Source organism: Rosa chinensis, chromosome 5 (genome assembly GCF_002994745.2).
Source record: "Rosa chinensis cultivar Old Blush chromosome 5, RchiOBHm-V2, whole genome shotgun sequence".
NCBI lineage: Eukaryota > Viridiplantae > Streptophyta > Magnoliopsida > Rosales > Rosaceae > Rosa > Rosa chinensis.
In genome coordinates this window covers 36403419-36425131 of record NC_037092.1, presented here as the reverse complement: position 1 = coordinate 36425131, position 21713 = coordinate 36403419, and the positions used below count along the sequence as shown (strand labels likewise).

General features: G+C 37.6%; 4 protein-coding genes across 4 annotated transcripts; 2 read left to right on the top strand and 2 right to left on the bottom strand.

Moving 5' to 3' along the window:
- The first annotated feature begins 4109 nt into the window (after positions 1 to 4109).
- On the top strand, positions 4110 to 5000 carry LOC112203732 (histone H2A.Z-specific chaperone CHZ1-like). The gene is made up of 2 exons (XM_024344655.1): positions 4110 to 4536; positions 4636 to 5000. Exons 1-2 carry the CDS (start codon positions 4110 to 4112, stop codon positions 4998 to 5000), a joined length of 792 nt encoding a protein of 263 aa, XP_024200423.1.
- Positions 5001 to 5674: 674 nt separating this feature from the next.
- On the bottom strand, positions 5675 to 7602 carry LOC112203731. The gene is made up of 3 exons (XM_024344654.1): positions 6825 to 7602; positions 6538 to 6632; positions 5675 to 6433 (listed from the first exon to the last, which is right to left on the bottom strand). Exons 1-3 carry the CDS (start codon positions 7600 to 7602, stop codon positions 5675 to 5677), a joined length of 1632 nt encoding a protein of 543 aa, XP_024200422.1.
- Positions 7603 to 8997: 1395 nt separating this feature from the next.
- LOC112201400 (3-isopropylmalate dehydratase large subunit, chloroplastic-like) lies at positions 8998 to 10152 on the top strand. The gene is made up of 5 exons (XM_024342275.2): positions 8998 to 9069; positions 9159 to 9329; positions 9507 to 9659; positions 9764 to 9832; positions 10111 to 10152. Exons 2-5 carry the CDS (start codon positions 9171 to 9173, stop codon positions 10150 to 10152), a joined length of 423 nt encoding a protein of 140 aa, XP_024198043.1. The 5' UTR covers positions 8998 to 9069; positions 9159 to 9170.
- Positions 10153 to 17204: 7052 nt separating this feature from the next.
- On the bottom strand, positions 17205 to 21625 carry LOC112166770 (65-kDa microtubule-associated protein 1). Its single transcript, XM_024303672.2, has 10 exons — positions 21470 to 21625; positions 20687 to 20771; positions 20379 to 20582; positions 20039 to 20287; positions 19705 to 19920; positions 19471 to 19626; positions 19083 to 19394; positions 18333 to 18420; positions 17898 to 18046; positions 17205 to 17759 (listed from the first exon to the last, which is right to left on the bottom strand). Exons 2-10 carry the CDS (start codon positions 20750 to 20752, stop codon positions 17448 to 17450), a joined length of 1752 nt encoding a protein of 583 aa, XP_024159440.1. The 5' UTR covers positions 20753 to 20771; positions 21470 to 21625; the 3' UTR covers positions 17205 to 17447.
- Between the last annotated feature and the right edge of the window lie 88 nt (positions 21626 to 21713).

Here is a 21713-nt window from a genome sequence, read left to right as displayed (position 1 = left end):
TGCATCATATGATATAGCACAGCTAGTTGTATGAATGAGGAGTCTACATTCACTTTGCTTCCACTAAAGCTAGCTTACAGCTTTTGAAATACCATTTGAATAGTTGGACTTTTGTTGATAGATCCTCAACCTAATTTAATTTTTTGGAACAAAGTGATGGGCTACTAGTGAGCAATGTTAGTTATTTCAGTTGCAATTAAACTAAACCTTAATTATTTAAATGAAATAAACCAGAATAGTTGGGTTCTTTTGTAAAGTTGTAAACTTGTTTCCAGACCAAAAAGAGAGAGAAAAAAGAAAAGAAAAAACAATAACTGATAATTAACTTGAATCATACATGTAGCAATTTCTTTATTTTTTATGGTAGTGTACACATTCACCATTAAACTAAACAGTTTACAAATGCATACATTACCATAAACTTGATTAATTCATTCTTCATAATCTGCTTTTGGTGAACAGAAAATGATTATATCAGCCTCTTCTGGTAAATCTAAAGCTGACCCTTTTCTTCACCTTCCCACTCTTCCTTGAGCTCAAACAAGAAGCATCACTTCTTCTTCTTCCACAGTCAACCACTTCAATCACCAGCCTCTGCTGAGAAAAACTGTGCCTCGAATTTGACATAACATCATCATCATCTGGAGATGGAAAAACCCAGGTGTTGTGTTCAGCTGATCCATTGATGCGAAGGCTATTATTGTCATCTCTGCATGGCGACGTTATTGAAAACCACTCCTCTAGAGTGAGCTCCTTCACCATTTTCACCTTCTGCTGCTTCTTCTGCCTTTTGGCCAGCTGCACTTACGTTTTCCGCCTCACGCTCTTTTCTCTCCATAAGCATGATGGCTTCATGAACTCGACAATCGATGTTGTGAAGCTAATTCTTCGATCATCATCGGAGTCTTGCTTAGGCAATCTACAAGGGCTTGAAAATTGCCGAAAGCAGAGGAGACTCCTACCCATTTCTTAGGATTTTCCTAGCCAGCTAGGAGGAAAAGAAGTCATGAATTGAAGAGAATACGTACTTATATGAGGTTTAAGCATAAATATATAACACAATTATAAAATATCGTGAGCACATATGTATGTCTTTGATGGTTGGATTCCTCGGAGTCTCCGAGGATATGAATAGGGATCGGAATTTCTTGGTGAGGTAACTTCATTCTTATCAGTGGGTTAATGTAAAAATTTGGGATCGGAGGTATATATAAACATATACAATCATTACTATCTAAACATATACTTGGAGCTGATTTTTATTATAAAAAACAACTAAAGCACTCTTTGAACCTATCGTTTATAGGTCTAAGATCAAAGAACATTATCTGGATCTCTGTCTGTAATTAAAAATTCTGGGACAGATTTACATAAAAGTCTTTTAAGATAACTCTTAGCTAGCTGGAGACTCTTGGATATTATCCTCCTTTTTACCAGGAAAATATTTACTTGGTAACTTCACCAATAGATACACGAGAAAATTGCATATAAGTGCATATTTCAATGTTTTTTTAGCTTTAAGGCCACCAAATATTTCTTGTTCTCATAAGGCCATTAGGTTAGGAATAGTGTTAATTATTAAACATTAAAAATAATAGAAATTACAGCTCTGCCACTGGTATCTAAACAGACCCAATTTCACGTTCTAGGTCATTTGGAATCAGAAACCCTCTCTCTCTCTCTCTCTCTCTCTCTCTCTCTCTCCCTCTCTCTCTCTCTCGACAGAGCGGCGCCTCTCTTAGTAGCTTTTCCGTCAGCGGCGCCTCTCTCAGTAGCTTCTCCGTTGACGGCGCCTCTCTCAGTAGCTTTTCCTCTCCATCGGCACCTCTCTCTCAGTAGCTTTTCCGTCGGAGGTGACTCTCTCAGAAGCTTTTCCGTCAGTGGCTCCTCTCTCAGTAGCTTCTCCGTTGGCGCCTCTCTCAGCAGCTTTTCCTCTCCGTCGGCGCCTCTCTCTGAGTAGCTTTTCCATTGGCGGCGCCTCTCTTAATAGCCTCTCAGTAGTTTTTCCTCTCAGTAGCTACATTTCAGTAGCTTTTCCGTCGGCGCTTTCTCTCTGTCGCAGTTGCTTTCTCTCTGGTAGTAACATTTCATAGCCTTTTTCTCTCTATAGCCTTAGTAGCTTTGTTGGTTGCTAGTAGGTTTCATAGTTTATGATAGTAGATTTTGTGTTTGTTGCTAGTAGGTTTCATAGTTTACGATAGTAGATTTTGTGTTGGTTGCTAGTAGGTTTCATAGTCTTTTGCAGTAACATTTCATAGCTTTTTTTGTCGTTTTTGTATCTTTTGTAGCCTTTAGTAGCTTTGTTTGTTGCTAGTAGGTTTCATAGTTTATGGTAGTAGATTTTGTGTCGGGTGCTAGTAAGTTTGACAGTTTATGGTAGTAGATTTTGTGCTGGGTGTTAGTAGGTTTCATAGTCTTTAGCAGTAACATTTCATAGCTTTTTTGTTGTTTTTGTGAAAATCTTTTGTAGTCTTAGTAGCTTTGTTTGTATCTACTTGAAGAAGGGAAAATGGCTGAACATAGAGACCGAATACCATAGTATAGAGCAAGTCTACAGTCATTCAATGAGAAGATGAAAACCTACAAAGGGATGATTAGTCCAGATGTAATGTTGAGGTTGAATAGGACACCATTCTGGGAGATCATTTATGTCTTCCATCATGGACTTTTAAAAGACAATGAATGCAGAAAAGTAGATGAGGACATTCATAGAATGGTCAAGACATACGACGTCAATCAGAAAGGGTTTCTGCTTGGGGAAAGGATACACAAAATAACTCGTGAAGATGTAGCTATCTGCCTTGGAATGCGATTGGAAGGAGTCACATTCGAGCTAAACAAGCACTACCAGAAGCCAACAAAGAATCGGATGATTGACAAGTATTTTGGAGATGCAAAGAAAGTGACAAAAGCGATGATCGATAGTGCACTTGCCGAATCTTTGAAAGACCCAAAGAATCAAGTCCCAAGTGAGGTGGCATCGCTAATCATCATGAATCTGTTCGTATCCTTCTTGTTCTGCACCTCAGGTTCTACATTGTCCTAGAAGTTGGTAGAAATTGGCACCGAATGGAATTCTTGGCAACGATATTCATGGGCAACCTTGGTATTAGACCATCTACACAATGATCTAAGTAAGAAGCAAGAAGACAAAGATGTCAATTTGTCAGGTTGTTTGCCGCTAATCATGGTAAGTAACCACTAATGTTAGTTTCATTAATATATCAGTAGATTTAGCCCTCAAAATTAATGTTTTTCTCATTGTTGTGTAACAGTATTGGTTAGCTGAGAAGACAAAGATGGGAGGACTAATCAAGAGAAATGAATTAGGGTCGCCAAATTTCATAAGATGGTCACTCATCGAGCTGCACAAAGAAATGGAGAAACTAACCAATGGGCAGATAGAGGTAAAGAAAGAAAAACAAAGAATAAATTTGCAATAAGAAATTAGTTTAGAAATATATTGTTCTAGTCTTTAACATTGTGTGTACTTTGTTTGATGAAAAAAAGGAAATGTTTGACCGAAAGCTAACAAAGGAAGACTTGGAAGTGGCAATGCATGACATCAGAGGAAGAAACAGAGGAGTAGCATCAGAAGAATCAAACGAAGAGCTGAGGGAGGAAGACTTTGTAACTCCAACTTTTGGAGATTGGGTAAGTATCTTTCTTTGTTGATTTTCAGTAGCTTTCTCTGCCTAGGTTAGTAGCTTTCTCTGCCTTTCTCAGCCTATGTGATTATAACCAAGTAATTTTCTTTGAAAATTTTAGTAGTTTTCTGTAACTGTTTGAGTAGCTTCTTTTAAGCTCATCAGTAGTTTTTTTTTTAATTTTCAGAATCTTTCAGTTTCATGGACTAGTTAGTAGATTCGTATGATTATGTTAGTAGCTTTCTTTAATCATTTGAGTAGCTTTTTGTATTCAAATCAGTAGCTAAGAAACTTTCAGTTTCATGTAATTAATTCTGAGCAAGTTTGTATCTTTGTATAACTATGTTAGTATATTTTAATAACCACCTCAGTAGCTTTTTAATGTGAATTTTTTTTTTTTGGATACAGCACATGAAAACCACCCAAGAGCGACTAAAAGAAGAAGCAGAAAGTTAGAAGAGAATGAAGGACATAATAGACTCGTTGGAAGAAGCAACAACTCAAAAAAGTCTTTTGCAAAAAGAAAACCAGAAAACTCAAGACTTGTTGAAGAAGTTGACCGAAGAGAATGAAAAGCTAGCAAGGCAGAATGATAGATATTGGGAGATGTTGGACAAAGCCTTTGAGGAAGACAATATAGCAACAAGGAAGATACAGATCTTGCAGAACAAATTGTTGAAGAAGTGGAAAGCTTTTACAACCATTGAGAAGGAAAAAAAGAACTTGGAGGACGTCATTGAGCAGCAGAGAGAAATGATACACAATCTAGAAAATGAATTGCTGGAAATGGAAAGAAAGCTACTCGAGAAGGATATGTTGGATGCTCAAGAGGATTTACGGAAAGAAGATGTAGAAAATAGTAAAAGTGATGGTGAGGATGGTAAAGATGGTGAGGAAGAGGTTGGAGAAGGAGATGATGGTGAAGATGGTGAGGAAGAGAGAGGAGAAGGAGATGATGGTGAAGATGGTGAGGAAGAGTGTGGAGAAGGAGATGATGGTGAAGATGGTGGAGACGATGATGAAGACAAAGAAGAAAAACCTGAAGTGAGAACAACCAAAAAAAAGCACACAGCAGCAAGAAGAGATAAAAGAGGCAGGTCTTCTCAGAAACAGGAAGCAAAGAAACAATTAGGGAGAAGGGAAAGGGTGAAAAAAGCTGCTGCTGAAGAAGAACTTGAAGAAGAAGTTGCTGATGAACAAGAAGAACCCACTAAAAAGAAGAAGAAAGGGAAGAAGCAAGCTGTAAAGAGAAATTCAATGGTGGATCGAATCAAGAACAAAATAAGGAAGGCTACTGAAGACAAGGACTTCACGTATACCACTAAAAGAACAAGGAGCGGCAAGAGGCATTAGATGATAATCGAAAATAGTAGCTTTATGTAGTGCTGACAATAGGTTTTTGAGGCTATGAAAGTAGATTTTTCATGTGTGAACAGTACCTTGATGTTGTTTAATTTCTAGCTTTGATATTTGATGGAAAATGACGTCGGGCTAACAGTAGTATTTTGAAGTACTGACAGTGGCTTTACGAATTGTTAACAGTAGCTTTATGTTTAATTTTCAGCTTTAATATTGGTGGAAATTGATTTCTATTTTGTTACTTTTAGCTTTAGTTTTCTTCTTTAATGTCCATTTCTAGGTTTATTTTGAAATTTATGTCGAAATCATTAGACAAAGTTGATCAAAAGATATTCTCAATCATATAAACAGATACGCAAAGGTGATCAAAAGATACTGTTAATGTTGTATAAAGATACTCTGTTCATTTACAGTTGCCAACACAAGTAAAAGCTATACTCTGTAAAAGAATGACAGTATAGTAACAGCTACTCCAAATGGTATAAAAAGATACTCAAATTGTTATAGAAAACTACTGTCAATGTTGTAAAAAGATACTCCATGTGTTCATGTACTACTACCAGCTTTCAGATTGGCGCAGTACACGTTATCTTGTTGTGGCGCCCCAACTCACCATACCGGCCACACTTGATACGCCTCCTTGTGCTTCCTTCTTCTGCAGACTTCATTCAAACAGATTTTGGCCAGCCGAATGGCCTCCTAACCAATGGAGGCTTAACGACAGAAGTTGAACTAGCTGCATCTTCATAAAACTTCTCCATATTTGGTATAGGATGAATACCATGTGCGTAGGAATCCATATAGCTTTGACAGGTGTAAAACGGCTCAATGTAACTATACACAGGTTCCACTCCAACCTTTTGGATTGCAGCAAGAGCATGTGAACATGGGAATGAATTAATTTGCCATTGACGGCAAGAGCAAGTGCTGTTCCCAAGATCAACCGCCATTGATTTATCTGAATGAACTTCAAAAACAGTCTCACTAGACATACTAACAGCCCAATGCCGCCCAATATCCATTGATTTCTTCAACAAAGCCTCCATTGGAGGACACAAAATAGTGGTCCACCTCTTGCATGCAAACTTCCTCTCAGACATATTCTCCATAACCTTAGCCCTTAAGCCTTCAAATATCTCAAATATAGGAAGCTCACGCAAATCTCTAGTCCAATTGTTAAATGACTCGGCAACACTATTTGCCATTTCACCATACATGTTTCCTTTGAAAAATGCATTGCACCACTTTTCCAACGGCAAAGATCGCAGAAACTCTTCAATAGGCGGACCACCTTCTTTCTTCAAGTTGTGAAAGTTGAAGTTATAGCTTGCTAATGTAGGTGAATAAGCAACTTTCGTAAATTCCTCCACAATCTTGTCAACAAAATAATTTTCAGATTGCTTTCGGTACACACTTCTAACATTCTCCTTAAGGTGATAGTAGCAGTATTAATGAGGAGAATCTGGAAATACCCTGGCAACAACATTCAATAGTCCGATGTGTCGATCAGTAACAAAAGTCACATTTCTACCTTGCGGAGACAAGATGTTATATAGATGATCAAAAAACCAATCCAATTCGTATGATTTTCAGAATCTACAACTGCAAATGCAAAGGGGAAGAACTCTGCAAAAAAAGATAAAACAAATAATTAGTATTTGAAAATGGAAATTGAAGCAGAAGCTACTGACCCTTTAAAAGTTATTGATATAGGTACACAAAGATACTATGACAGGCATAGATATATACTATCACAGCTATATAAAGCTACCATCCAAGATACTGAGCACAGAACAGAGAGCACAAAATAAAACATACCTTGGTTTCCATTCTTTCCAGTAGCACAGAGCATGTATCCCTTATACTTACTCTTCAAATGAGCAGCATCCACTAACAGAAGCGGAATGCATGACTTAAAGCCCTCAATGCAACCAGAAAAACAAATGAAGAAACGTACAAAATGATTACTTAAATGATCAGTTTCCAATATGCAATAAGAGCCCAGATTACTAGATAAAATAGCATCACGATACCAAAGCAGTTGAGAATATGAGTCACCATCATGACCATGGACAGCTTTTCTAGCCAACTCTTTCCCATACCAAGCAGTCCTATAAGACACATCTAAACCAAAAGAATGCTTCAAACGAGACACAATCTCTTTAGGCTTGAGTTGAGGATTAGACTTCAACTCATTAGCAATCTCCGATTTCACAACATGAGACCCCAAAAGCTTACTCTTTTGCTTCCTAAGAACTCCTTTGCATGTGTGAACATTATTCAACTTCTTTATGTAGAAAAAGCCATTCACCTTGTTCTTCAAAGCGCGAATAAACCATTGACAACCATCAGAATATCTCTTAGCACACTCTGCAATAACACGACTTGAGGTATTCCGTGTGTACTTGAAAAGAAAACTAGTTTCAATAGCATACTTGGTCAACTTTTCCCTAAATTCTAACACCCCCCTCCCCTTCAAACTTTTGATCCTCATGCCTTGTAAAGCCCTGCACTCATGAGTGAGATAACTCTTTGGAGCCTCTGGCCTATAACACCCCAAGTATTCACTCGCATCAATAATATTGCTTGAACCCATTGACAAACATGAAGAAGCACATGAAACATCATCCCAAGATGTTGTTGCAGAAGTAGAACTACTACTCCCTAGACAATAAGGCACCAAAATGGTGCTCCCATTAGAATCCCTCACCAAAATATCAATAGAATTCAATTTAAAATCAAACATACACCTAAACATCAGTTTTACATCCATATCACTTGATAACACACAGCTTTTATATCCAGGGAAAGAATACCTCAAGTCGAATGAACCAACACTAGGCCAATAACCTCAACATACAACACTTTTTGCACAACGAAAAAAAAAAATTTGTTGTGTGATGAGGGAAAGTGAATCATACAACACGTTTAAAAAACTTGTGTTGTATAAAGTTGTTAAAATTCTGAAGTTTTTAGCTAGAAGGTCATTACACAACACTTACAAGAATAATTTGTTGTGTGAATGAAAAAAAAAATAGCGGCAGATTTCCCTCTTAATTTGACTCAAATTTGGCTCAAAATTGGTACTACATAGTACAACAGAATAATTATATCTGTTGTATGAGAGTGACATGCAAAATATCATACAACAGTTTTTTACTCTGTGTTGTATGATCAAGAAGGAAAGGTTTGGATGTGCCTATGTTTGCCCCAAAATAGCACTCATTCCCCCCAAAACCTATAGATTTTGATTGAAATGTATCTAGTGATTGATAATCCCACAACTGAATGACTTATTTGTGTTGTATAAACGAGTAATGCCTAACCTAGCGCCAAAATTGATACTTTGAGTTCACATAAGCGGGAACATTTAGAAGGCTGGGCCTTCATTCCATCACTTGTAAAAAAAAAAAAAAAAAAAAAAAGAAAGAAAGCAGGGGTCATTGAACTCTCACGTTGTACTCTCTCTCTCTCTCCCCGTCTCTCCCTCTCCCCACATCGCTCCTCTCCCTGTCTCACTCTCAGTCTGCTCTCGCTCTCTTCTTCATCCAACTCTCTTCCTTACCCAGAAATCATAGTCTTCCTCTCTCTTTCATTCTGAAATCTCAAATAGGGAAACCCCCAATCTCAGATTCCCCAAAATCAAGTCTAAACCTCAATCTGAAACTCAAATTTCATTGACCTAACTCTCTTCTTCAACAAACCCCAACCAAAGCTCTTTCTCTTCGACAAACCCCGACCAAAACTATCTCTCCCTCTAGCTAGGTTATTCGATCTGGGAAATAGCGAAGGGAAGAAAACCTAATGGGTAGCCTCTAGGGTTCTTCAGATCTTTCAGCGTTGGTGATTGTTGCTTTCGTCGGTGGTTGCAACTTTGAAAGCAAGTTGTTTGACATCGCCGGATTTGGGTCAATACAACTTTGAAAGCAAGGATTTGGGTCTCTCTGCTTTCTCTTCCACGTCGCTGGCTTCATTTCCGAGATGCAAGAGATCACTCTCCAAGAAAATCTGCTCCGTCATATCGCCACAGCAATCGGAGCGGAAGCCAGCCACTACTGGCTCGGTTAGTTTTTTCCATTGATTTGGTGCTCTGGGGTTAATGGGATTCTTTGTTTTCTGGTTTTTGATATTGGGTTTTGGTTGATTTTGCAGGTCAAGACGGGAATGACTATGACTGAGAAGATATTGGCTAGGGCTTCTGAGAAACCCCAATTGAGCCCAGGTGACAATGTTTGGGTTAACATTGATGTTTTGATGACCCATGACGTGTGTGGCCCTGGTTCATTTGGAATCTTCAAGAAAGAGTTTGGACAGAATGCAAAGGTAGCTTCATTTTTCAGCTAATAAGATCATTGCATTGATCACCATATAGACAATGTATGGTGTATATATATGTATATCGGTTCTTCCTTTCGTTTAGCTCATAGTCTTTGTCATCTTTGTATTGCTGCGTGTTCTGTGAAGTTATTTAATTGCTACTTCATTGTTTTGGCATTGTAGGTTTGGGACAGAGAAAAGATTGTAATCATACCTGACCATTATATATTTACTACTGATGAGCGTGCAAACCGTAATGTGGATATCTTGAGGGAATTTTGCACAGAGCAGAACATCAAGTACTTCTATGATATCAAGGATCTTGGTAACTTTAAGGTGTGGATTTGAAGTTTAATTTTATGTCGATTTGCTAGTGTATATTTTCTTATGTATTATTCTGTTTTTGCATCAGACGTTAACTTTAGTTCACAATTTGGCAGGCTAACCCAGATTACAAGGGTGTATGCCATGTTGCTCTTGCTCAAGAAGGTCATTGCAGGCCTGGAGAGGTATTTTTCTTTAAAAATCCCACGATTTTAGGGTTTGTTGCATTCTCGTTAATAATATCACTAGTTCCTTCAATTTCTTCGTTTGCGGTTTTCGCTTAAGAAGTCTGTGTACGTACAAATTCAGTTCTTCTCAGATTAGCTTCGATTAAAGTAATTTTTGTAGTGGGTTTGTGTTTGCATAGCTTTACTTGTCCGAAGTTTAGGACGTAGTGTTAACTTGTGTGCTTTGATGTTGATTTTTCTTTGTCTAATTTTTATCGGTGCTTCTGTATATGAAGGGTGCTAAAATGAAGGTCAGAAATCAACAAGGAGTCCGGTGATTTTCCAGTGAAGAGACCCACAGAGGAGGAAGAGACCGAGACTGGCAAAGAGCCGGATTGCATTTATTCTATTATTCCTGGATGGACTCCAATGTTAGCCTAATGTGACCCGGTTAGTTTTTGATTACATCCACCATATTGTTTCACTGTAACATGTGTTTGGCTGCTCATAATGGTACAAATAGTGTATTTATAGCTAATGAATGTTATGGACGTGTATATGGATTTTGTGAATCATTATTTGTATGAGTTTTGGGTGAGAAATATTTGGTATTGAAGTAGTGTAAATATGGTTTTGCACCAGCCGTACATGTACATGCTTTATTACTATATATGTGCATCTTATTGTTCTCAATTTTGAGCAAAGAAATTTTAGAACAAATGGCATTAATACTTAGGATTTTAGGGGTCCTCACTCTTTGTTTAAGCTCTTAACTTTTCATATATCCTCGGTACCTCAATTTCAAACTTAATGCTTTGATCTATATGGTCGGTAAAGGACTGTACCCTTTTTGGTGACCAATCTGCAGCTTTGCACTTTTTGTTTTTCTATTGATATATTCTTATATTTAATTTAGAATTTGTTGTCTTATATTTAACTTTTTGCTGAATATGTTGATAAGTTTGAAAAACATGCTTCTCAACCTGCATTCATGTTAACAGAAAGGATTAGTTTCTTGTTTGAGGCCATTTCTGTTGCTTTCTCAGTAGTGTGGGATTTCTTTGTTCACTGATTGTGGACTTGTAGCTTCTTGTTTAGTGTTCTGAATATTTTGCATAAGCTGGATTCTTATTTTGCATAAGCTGGATTCTTGTGAGTTTTTATGTCATATTAACTCATCTCTATGTATAACGTTTTCAAGAAATATGTTTTTGTCATCTTTTATTGTAGCTCCATTGATTTTTTGTTGATATTATGCTTATGATGGTTGATTTCGATTTGCTGCAGAAATTTAACAGATTCTTCTGTGAAGGTCATAGCTGAAACTTGTTCTGGGTTATGTATGCTTGACCTAGTTAACCTGAATAAGCCGACAGATTCTACTTTAGGATATCTTGCAAATGGTTGCTGAGCAATTCAAACAATAAAATTTTGTCGCAATTCATTCAGGTGCTTCCCTAAGTTATTATTTTCTTGTACACTTTTACGTGGCTAGTCTTAATCCCTTAGATTTTTGGCGTTCGTTTCGTTATGTTCACTTTGGTCTTTTAGATCGTCACAAAATCTCATTGCTAGTAAAATTCATATCTTTTTTCCTCCCCTCAAGGCTCAAGTTGTAGTTTTCAAATGTTTAGATTCTCAGAGTGACGCTATTAGATCTTGCTGAAACTTTTCATCTGATGAATGTAAATTCGGATAATGTGTTTTGATGTTGATGGACTGACTTGTTCTCTATTAATGCAAAAAAAGTGTCAAAGGCACAAATCTATTCAATTGGGTGTTGGGGCCATTCATGTCCTAAGATATATTGCTATATATGAATCTGTAGCTCCTGATAAGGACGAATCTGTTGTCGCTTTTGTACAATGAAAATTAGAATTTCATTGCAGTTCTTAATTCTTTTCAGATAATTCAAGTAATTCATTCCATGAGCTGTTTACTTGCAAGAACTTAAAATTGGGAAAGTCTGCGTATTCAAGTAAGTTGCATCTTGTTCTTCATTAGAATAGAGAGGGCTTTGGACTTCAGAGTAGTTAAAAGTGTACATGGGTCATAATAATGGCTCAAGCTTAGTTCAATACAAAGAAAAAAGATTTAAAAAAAAAGTACCTTCTGATTTTTGTTAAGTATTTGGTGAATACAAAGAATTATTGCTTGATGCTTGCAGCTATTACAAGTTACTGATGCCATTAACACCTAGGATCCTAGGTATAATTCGTCATACAAAACAGCCTTTGATGCTTCCAACTACTACAAGTTACTGATGCCATTAATACCAGTTTATCAAGCATGTACATTGAGATGTTGTTTTGTAGCAATAAGTTTGAACCTTATAAGCCATCTAATTTGTTTTCTGATGCTCTTCCAGTTTTAGGTTGAAGAGATAGCTGAGAAGCTTTGTGAATTACCTTGAGCAATGCATGTCACCGGAAAGCTAAGATGCTAAAGAATTTGTTCAAGGAATTTGCCAACTATCAATGAAGACTTCATAAGAGGCGTGTTTTGGAACAATATGTGTATCAGCTTTTGAGTTCCCAAGTAGATAGGGCTTGTAGTTCCCAAGCAGATAGGGCTTGTACACTAGAATGCTTTTCTTGTTTTAATATTGGCTTGGATGATTAGGAAATGCTTCCTTTTAACATTTGAGTTTTATAGTATGGGTTGAATTACTCATTTGATAGTTTGCAATATGGTTTCTTTACAATTGATCACTGTTCATTAGGTCAAATAGAGCATTATCATACAACAAATTTTATATAATGTCAATGAAACGTTGTTTGAATACACAAAATTTGGATATTCACACAATGCATTCTTATATATCACACAATGGTTTCACAAGAAATATGTCTTCTTATTTACGCTCACACAACTGTAAAAACCGAATTATGTTGTCCAAAACTAAGCCACACAACAGTCACAGTCCAAAAGTGAAGTGTGAGGATAACTCATACAACAGAGAAAATAAAATGATGTTGTCTGATTAGCCTTTCATACAACATCTCGGAAACAACATTTGTTGTGTGAATGATGCCACTGCTATGTGATGCATGATTGCGCGGCAGCTGTGCTTGCCATATGCCGAGAGAAGACACAACACTGATAACAAAATACGTGTTGTCTGTTTGTGTTTCATACAACGGGTTTCCACCGTTGTGTCATTTTTCATCACACAACGCTCCGATACACAATAGAGATCATCCAAATCACACAACGATTTTGGTCCGTTGTCTGTTAGCTTTTTTGGCCTAGTGCAAGATTCAAATGATTAAAACCCATAGAGACCTCCCTCACAATATCATTAAACTTATGCTTCATATCAAGAACGAACATGATCGTCTCAAAGATATACGTGCACCTCGCATAAGGTTCTGCATCCATGGCTAAGTTACTGCAATTACACATTAGAGGAAGAATAATTAGCTTCTATTCGCAATATCAAACAAAAAAGCTACTGGAAGCAGATTGAAATAATACTAGCAGAGGAAAAGAAAGCTACTACCACAGTAAGATAAAGGCACTATAAAAGTTATACAAAGCTACTATATGTAATCAAAAAGGAAAAACAAAGACATGACAAAGATTGGTATTATAATGAAAAATGAAGACTGCGAACATATCAGTCTATCAATCAGCTTCTAGTTTTGATATGAATTAAAAGGCAAGAGGAAAAAACAAAGAATATATAACAAAACAACAAATGTAGAATTCTTTCATTCTGTTAGTTGCTTTTCTGAACTGTATCAGTAGCATTTACAAACTGCATTAGTAACTTTGACTGTACAAATCAGCTAAAACCTGCACTAGTTAACAGAGATAGCTATGAACAATCAACTTGCACAACAGTTTCACTGTACAATCAACTTTCAACAAAAACACATGATTGATACAGTGATGAAATCACAATAGCTACTCATTTAACTATAAGCTACGCATGATTTAGGTTTAGCAGAACAAAAATGAAATCACATTGATGAAATTTGAAATACAAATCAAGCTAAACAGATTGCAGAGAGAGAAGGCTGAGATCGAATCAAAACAAAAACGATGAAAACTGAAGTAAAAATCAAGCTAAACAGAGTGCAGAGATATGGAATTAAACCTCAATGATCGATTAGAGACTGTTGCGAACTAGAGGGAGAGCTTCATCTTCGTTTGTGAGCCAGAGAGAGAGAGCTTCGTCTTCCTGAGTGAGCTAGAGAGAGAGAGATTCACGGTTTGCTACAGAGACAAAGAGTTCCTGACGAGCTAGAGAGAGAAAGCTTCGTCTTCCTGAGCGAGCGAGAGAGAGAGCACTTCACGGTTTGCTAGAGAGAGAAAGAGTTTCATCGTGGTGGAGAGAGAGAGAGAGAGAGAGAGAGAGAGAGAGAGAGAGACTGAGAGTAACTGAATCTGAAACAGAAATTTAAATAATAGATAGGTGAGGGTAAAATAGGTATAACATAAAAAGGAGCTGATGGTTTTGGGCCCTAAAGTGGCCTTATGTGTACAAAACAATTTAGGTGGCCTTATGAGTCATATAAGTCTCAAAGTGACACTTCTTTGTAATTTTCTATAGATAGAAATCCATCACTAGTAAACAGGGTTGTTTATTGCTAGATACATTTTAACAAAGACAAAAAACCGTCTCAGTTTTAATGACCAAGGAAGCAATCTTCTCCTCGCATACACAAAAAGTACTCAGCAATATTTATAAGCATATTGGCAACTTCTATTTCTAATGTGATGCTATAAGATAGCTATTGATAGTTCTATCTCAATGTGCAGTTTAATTTAGAGCCATCAGTTTCATAAAAATTATGATATTATTGCCGTGATTACTAAAAATACAAGGACAGAAACTGTTTTCTGGAGAATGGGGATTGCAGTACACGGATCAATCCTTACTGGGCAGCAGAAACTAAAATAAACAAACGGGACACCAGATTTTGGTTACGCAGTGAAAACCTCAAATATGAGATTAAAAACACTGCGAGGCTCTTACTCTTGAGAACCCATTCAAAAGGATATGTTCTTTTACAACTTCAAATAGCACTAGCTCGGCTATCTTGTTTAGACAAAAACTAACACACAATTTGTCTATCTTCTTGAACTCCTTCAATTGAACGATGACCAAATCTTGTTCTTCCTTCTTCACAGTCTCTTTACTAATCTCAAGAGAGTTTGTTTATGCATATGAAAACGTGATCAATAACACTTACACATGGACCAAGTGTTTGACTCTTCGTGAAGATTCAATCTCAAACTAACATGCAAGACTCTAACAAAATTCTTGCGTCACAAGATCCACCCTTCTGCCGTGCATATTTTCTGAATATATATCAAGCACCAACAGCAAAACCTCTCAACCAAAGATTCTACCCTAATTGTCGTTTAATTAGGAAAGTAACTTTCCATATATGAAATCCAATAAATCTTAAAGAAAATCAATTAGGAATAGACAAGTCCACCCTAGGGCATCAACACCACGATTTTAACACTCAGAAAAATCTTTTAAAGACATAAATACATAAAACCTCAAACCTACTTTTCAAAATCGGACTCCACATGAAACTGACTACTGACTCGGGGATTGCAACACACGTTGCAATCCCATGCATATGCAGATGCATTTACCAATGATTCTCTGACATCAGTAAAGGGACTTTGTCATAGTTTTGTATGGGAATGGCAATACAATATGTACAAGAATTGTACCTACAATTACATCTATATCCATCAGGTTGTTGTCCCTATGGATGTAGAAAATGAAAGACTGTCCGTTTGTTTTTGAAGTTTAAGCTATTTTGGATCACACCAACCATTTTTCCTAAATCCTAACAAAATTAGGCGTAAACAGCCTCAAAAGCAGCTGAAGACGAGTCAAATTTAAGACGATATGTTATACGTGAGGGATTGTGACTCTAGTGGCTGGTTTACAGCACTTAACACCTAAACTCAAAATTTCAAGTTCGTCTCTAGCTTCTACCCCAATAACGCCAACTCTTTTAAATTAATGCCAAGACTAGCTACACTACAATGCAGGCCGGCAGTTAAATTCGTTTCATGAAAAAATATGTTTTAGCCTGCCTTGATGTCATTTAGGACGTTAAGGGACCGTCAGATGTATCCAACACTAGTATGCAGAAGCCAAAGCATAAGCGCACAAATGACACTGTCTAAGACCAATTTGAATTTGTCTTCAAGTTGATCCATGTATATCCTTGCCTTGGAAGCTTTAATTCTAAGGCTTCCTTCCAATCATACCTACAATTAATTGTTGGAACAAGGTCATATCACACAATTCGAGTGTTATGAACAAAACATTTCAAGAATGAACATTAGTGCAAGAAAGAAGGAATCTGGTAGAAAATAAAATTAGGATTTATTCTGTGAAGATCATGAAGCATCCTATGCTTCTATGTTTTCCCCATGACAGGAAAACCCATATCGGAGATTCTATGGATTTGCAGTCACACAAAAACAAACAATGAAAGAAACAAGACCGGTATCCATAACCGAAATTCAAGTCATATCAAAAATTGATATGACATGCATATACAGGTACTGATAGTTCACTCTCCAGTTTACCCTCACTATTACATACATTATATCCCTAAAGCAGTAACTAGTCACCCCACTAAATTTGACAGAGATGTAACCCACAAATTAATATGATTTCTGTTAAAACTCTGTTACTCTCTCTTCTTTCTGTTTCTGTTTCCACAAGTGTTCCAGTGCTGGTGCTATATATAGTTGCAAGCTGTTCCTTGATTGTTCCAGAAAGTCTTCTCAGGATGTAATCACATTGGTAGTTGATTAGAGCTATGGACAATAATAGCTATACTACATTCCCTTACATTATGACAATAGTAGCTATACTACATTGGCCGGCGGTTGTTTCCTGGAAAACATAAGCAGATGCCAAAGCATAAATGCACAATTGACACTATCTACGACCAATTTGAATTTGTCTTCAAGTTGATCCTTGAACATCCTTGTCTTTCTAAGGCTTCCTTCCGATCATAGCTTCAATTAATTGTTCCAACAAGGGAATAACCCAAAATTCAATACAAACAAAACATTTGCAATTTGCCCATGACCTGGGCGGGTCGGGGATAAAAAAGATTAAAAGGGAACCAAAATAAAAAAATTGCAATATCAGTTCTAGGTTACAAGTTAAACCTGCAAGTGAGAATGAGCATCTGTGCAAGAAACAAATAAATCTGGTAGGAAATATAATTGGTATTTACTCTGCATATCATCAAGTTACTATGCTTTTATGCATGCCCTGAGACAAGGTAACGCTATTCTATGGATTCGCAGTCACGCAAAACCAAACAACTAAAAGAAACAAGACCGATAACCAAAATTCAATGTGTAATTTTGTAGCGACCACTGACCCAGGATATTTTATTGCCAACACCGAGTAGCTCCCGGAAGAGGCCTCATGCTTGCTACACTATCAAAACTTGAACAGAGAAAGCAACATGTATTTAGAAAGCCTCCAAATGCCAATACAACATACACAGGTACTGATAGTTCACTCTCCAATTTACCCTCACTGTTTCATACATTATATCCCTAAAGCAGTAACCAGTCACGACACTAAACTCGACAGAGATGTAACCTACAAATATGATCTCTGTTATTATTATGGTGAAGCTGGAATTGGGTCACTGCCAGAACCAGTTCCCGAAATGTGGGATGCAGCATCCTCTTTCGATACTTCAACATAGTTCATAGGAGCAACAGGTCTAGGATCCCTCTTTGCATCTTTCACTGCCGACCTTCCATTTTGATTAGCATTAAGTGAAAGTCGTCTGGGAGTCCCATTGGGACCACCATTTGCACGAGGACCTACTACCTTCTTTGTGCCAACTGGTCGAGCAGGGCTAGGGCTAGGCTTTGAACCAAATACGCTTTCTTGTTCTGTGTGTTGTAGCTCCTGGAACTTCTTCTGATCCTGCAAAAGCAACTTGTTATAACACTATATGATTCAAAAGGACAAAAAATTGGATGTGGAAACAAAAACAAAGTGTGGGACTGGTAAAACAAATTCAGGTCATATCAAGCAACTCCTAATCTACTCAATTAAACTTACCCTCAATCTCCGCTTCTCTTCTTCTCTTTCTTGCCTGAGCATGGCATATTCATCTAGCATAGCGAGAAGAGGAACACCATCATAAGTAAATGATATGCCACGTTCTTCCTCCCACACACGAGTTTTGGCTACCAGTGTGTCAACCAAAGCTACATTGCCAAGAAAATGAATAATAAGAAATGTGAAAACTAATGGTATATAAGCAAGTCAAGGAGTGCTAATTGGCACCTATAAACATTTAATTTTCTTTTATCATGCATATACACAGGGCAACAGGGCCACACAAAAATTACACATATATATCATGCACAGTTTAATTTTACTCTATTATGCCAAAAAGTTTTCTTTTATCATGCACATACGACTTTCTATCAACATTGAATCTGTATGATACACAATCAACATAACTTCTTTAATGCCTCATCCTACAAATACCTGGAATTTTGTTAACCAGAATACGTGCTTTTTCTGCACGCTTTAGATTTAGGTGTGCACCTCTACTTGCATTGTACCTGTTTTCATCCTGTTTCAGCATAACAATGTTGGTTAGATGAAACACCTGAAGATGGAAAACTCGAGTATAAAAAATGCAAGAGTCAAGTGTGTTGCACAAATGCTAGGTCGCATGCAATCCATCCTATAAGGACAACCGTGTGGACCAATTACTAGTCTAATGGGATTTATATGGTTGCTCTAACTGCCAGCAATGAGATAATTACTTTTTCCTGTATGATCAACTATATAGTTTGGAGGTGATTAGATAGGTGGAAAAGACTTGGCAAATCCTCGTATGGTTCTATACCAAGCCCCTTTATTCTAGTAACTCCTTAGTGACATAATTGATATAAGCATGTCCACCAGCTTCAGCAATTAACAAATACCTCTCCCTTTACCAAGAGGGCAGGATGGGGAGCGGAAGGCTACCTAATTAACCATATACAGTGTCTAATTTGTTTTGGCAACATATGCACAGTTGCACACCACTACACAATTCAGATTGTATTTGCCAGAGTAAGTTCAGGCCAACAGCATTAACCAGAAATTATTAAGCCACTCTCAAGCTAACTGAAATCACATCCATGTGGGTTCAAGTATCTGGATGTAATGGTGGGGGGCAACAATTACAGAGCAGCATTAGCCAAATTTCTTATCAGGTAAAATTATACTAACTGAGGGTTTACTTACACGATTGTAGTCCTCAAGCCAACTCTCCTCTTCACAGGCTGACATCCATTTCTCAACTTTGTCCAATATGTCCTTTCTGCTGAGAGCTTCATCCTTCGCTTTTGCTATCTGATCATCCATGTCAGCCAGTAACTCAGTAGGCTCAACACTTCCAGAATCAATGAGTTCCATAATCTTTTCTCTGGCAGCTTCAGTGTCTATTTCTATGTGCGCTCGAGCAAAAATCTCCTCAAGCTCCCCTTGCTTTTTAAATGCAATTTCCTTCATCCTGCTTGATTTCAACTGATCAAGCCTCTCAACTTCGATCTCAGTCTTGATAACAAAAATAGAGAAAATGAGTAAACCGCCATCATAAACTGTTCGAACAATGTATTCAATGGCTAATTACCTGCTCAATTAGATCTGGCGCAAGGGCCCCAGGAACTGTCACTTCATCAACTGAAGCTGATATGTTACAGGTAACATGGTCAAACAGTTTCCTTTCCTCTTCAGGGGTATCCATCAGATTCCAGAGATCAATTAGCTGTGCTGCCGACTCTTGAAGCTGCAGAGCAAAGATGCGAAACTTAATTCATGGATTGAATTTTTTTTTTTCCCAATGAGCATAAAGAATAAAAAATACCTTATGCAACCTCTGCTTCTTATCTTCTTCTAGTGCTATGACTGTCTTATCCAGCCTGGATAGAGTTTCATTGCTAATGCTTTTGGATTGCACACCAGTTGAGTCATTCAAGCTAGGATGAACCTCTGTAACAGTGCTGTAGAAGTCTATTCCAAGTACAGCACAAAGATCATGCACTGTGCTCACAAATTCCAGCACCTTGTGCAGCCTTTCACTCTGCCAGATAAATTGAGCAATTAACATTCACAAGTTGATGCAGGCTAAGAATAGATAAATAATAATAGTCTATTTGTCTTTAGGAAACCATTGTTATTTAGGTTGATATATATTTTACCTTTTCCTTTTGAAGATCTTGAAGTTGGGATTGATATTCATCTAACTTTTTCAGGGACAGATCAGACTCATCAACAGCAGGAGTCTCACTGAGATAAAGGTTCCCAGCAATTTCACCACAAATCTTTTGTATCTGTGATTGTACATCAGAAAATTCGGTTACTCTCTCTTCTTTCTGTTTCCACAACTGTTCCAGTGCTGGTGCTATAGCCGCAAGCTGTTCCTTGATTGTTCCAGAAGTCTTCTCTGGCTGTAACCACATTAGCAGTTAATTAGTGTCAGATAGTAATGTTGACATGCAACAAAAAGATCAAGAGCACTTGTGAAGAAAATATACTCACAACTCCAACAGAACTTTTCTCTCCTAGTGCTGATTGAAGAGTGGAAAGCTCAAGTTTGCCATCGGACAATGCCTGAAGAAGCTGTGCCCTTGACTTTGCTGCCAGCTCAACCTTTCTCTTGTATACATCCAGACACTCCTGCTCTAATTGCAGAAGCATTCTGTCTCGTTGCTCATCACTCTCACCAACTTCATCCCAAATTTCCTGCAGCAAATCATGGATTGGTTCAATGGCCAAATTTCAACAGTACATAGAAATTCTGGGGAATAAAAAGGGACAGCCAATGAAAGGTGAAAAATATAAGTCACCTGCAGTTTCTGCAGCAAAGAACCGCAGGTGGTTTCTCCAAGAGGGTTTTTAGCATCCGTGACCATTTTTGTCAAAATCTACACTCTGCTCCATAGAAATGTTCAAAACCATTCAGTATCTCATATGCCATGTAATGATAAATTATATCCCGAAGCGCACAACATATAAACTAAACACATGAAGAAAAGGTCCAGATAAACAACCAGACCAGACAAGTAGAGCAGTAAACACCTTTCAACATCAATCATACAAGAAGCCGAATAACTAATCACCCAAAAGGCTCAATACATCAGAACAAAATTGTTCAAGGTCATCCACCAACTGCCATAAACAGAAGCAAAACCTACAGAGGCCCTTTGAATCACAAGACACATCCACTCCAGAACTACATTCGATAAACAAATGACACTAAAGCTCCAAGCACAGATCACTCAAAACCAACCAGACTACACAAAAACTACAACCACCACCAAGTCAAAGCACAACAAACAATCAAACCCACACATTCAGGTCAACTTGGAGTCAACACAAACCAAAATCAATCCTCTAAATCCAAGATAAGAGAAGAAAAATCTCAAGCTAAGCCAGTACGCAAAATCACACAGAAAATGCATTATCAACAGCAGCCCATAAAACCCAACATTCGATCAAGAACAAAAGAGCTTCAGAACACTCAGATCTTTGTAGAACTAGTACAACCCCAGAACCAAACAAACACCATATTACAGAATGGAAGAAACAGGAAAAGGGTGAGAGAGTAGTACAGCAGAGAAAATGCTCACCGGATCGTCCTTGTAGCTGAACCAAGGGGCTTCTGGGTTTCAGATCTGGAAGAGAGAGAGAGAGAGAGAGAGAGAGAGAGAGAGAGAGGGAGTGGCGTGAGTGTGCGTCTACCTCAGTGCATCACACTAAAAGAGAGGGAGCAGAGCAAAGGACAGAGAAGATTATAGAACACAGTGTACAGATGAAAATGGGGTCATGGGTGGGGCCGGCGCGTACCATAATTATTAGATTGTTTAGGAAAAT

What these genes read in the sequence shown, in the direction of transcription:
- LOC112203731 (XM_024344654.1), bottom strand. Translation starts at nt 7,602, where the DNA reads ATGGGTTCAAGCAATATTATTGATGCGAGTGAATACTTGGGGTGTTAT. An exon ending in TGGAAAGAATGGAAACCAAG is followed by an intron (nt 6,633 to 6,824) that starts GTATGTTTTATT and finishes CTTTTTTTGCAG; the next exon opens with AGTTCTTCCCCTTTGCATTT. An exon ending in TAACATCTTGTCTCCGCAAG is followed by an intron (nt 6,434 to 6,537) that starts GTAGAAATGTGA and finishes TATCACCTTAAG; the next exon opens with GAGAATGTTAGAAGTGTGTA.
- LOC112166770 (XM_024303672.2), bottom strand. Translation starts at nt 20,752, where the DNA reads ATGGTCACGGATGCTAAAAACCCTCTTGGAGAAACCACCTGCGGTTCT. An exon ending in AGAAAAGTTCTGTTGGAGTT is followed by an intron (nt 20,288 to 20,378) that starts GTGAGTATATTT and finishes ATGTGGTTACAG; the next exon opens with CCAGAGAAGACTTCTGGAAC. An exon ending in GGCTTGAGGACTACAATCGT is followed by an intron (nt 18,421 to 19,082) that starts GTAAGTAAACCC and finishes ATGCTGAAACAG; the next exon opens with GATGAAAACAGGTACAATGC.
- LOC112201400 (XM_024342275.2), top strand. Translation starts at nt 9,171, where the DNA reads ATGACTATGACTGAGAAGATATTGGCTAGGGCTTCTGAGAAACCCCAA. An exon ending in AGTTTGGACAGAATGCAAAG is followed by an intron (nt 9,330 to 9,506) that starts GTAGCTTCATTT and finishes TTGGCATTGTAG; the next exon opens with GTTTGGGACAGAGAAAAGAT. An exon ending in AGGATCTTGGTAACTTTAAG is followed by an intron (nt 9,660 to 9,763) that starts GTGTGGATTTGA and finishes ACAATTTGGCAG; the next exon opens with GCTAACCCAGATTACAAGGG.
- LOC112203732 (XM_024344655.1), top strand. Translation starts at nt 4,110, where the DNA reads ATGAAGGACATAATAGACTCGTTGGAAGAAGCAACAACTCAAAAAAGT. An exon ending in TGGTGAGGATGGTAAAGATG is followed by an intron (nt 4,537 to 4,635) that starts GTGAGGAAGAGG and finishes AGTGTGGAGAAG; the next exon opens with GAGATGATGGTGAAGATGGT.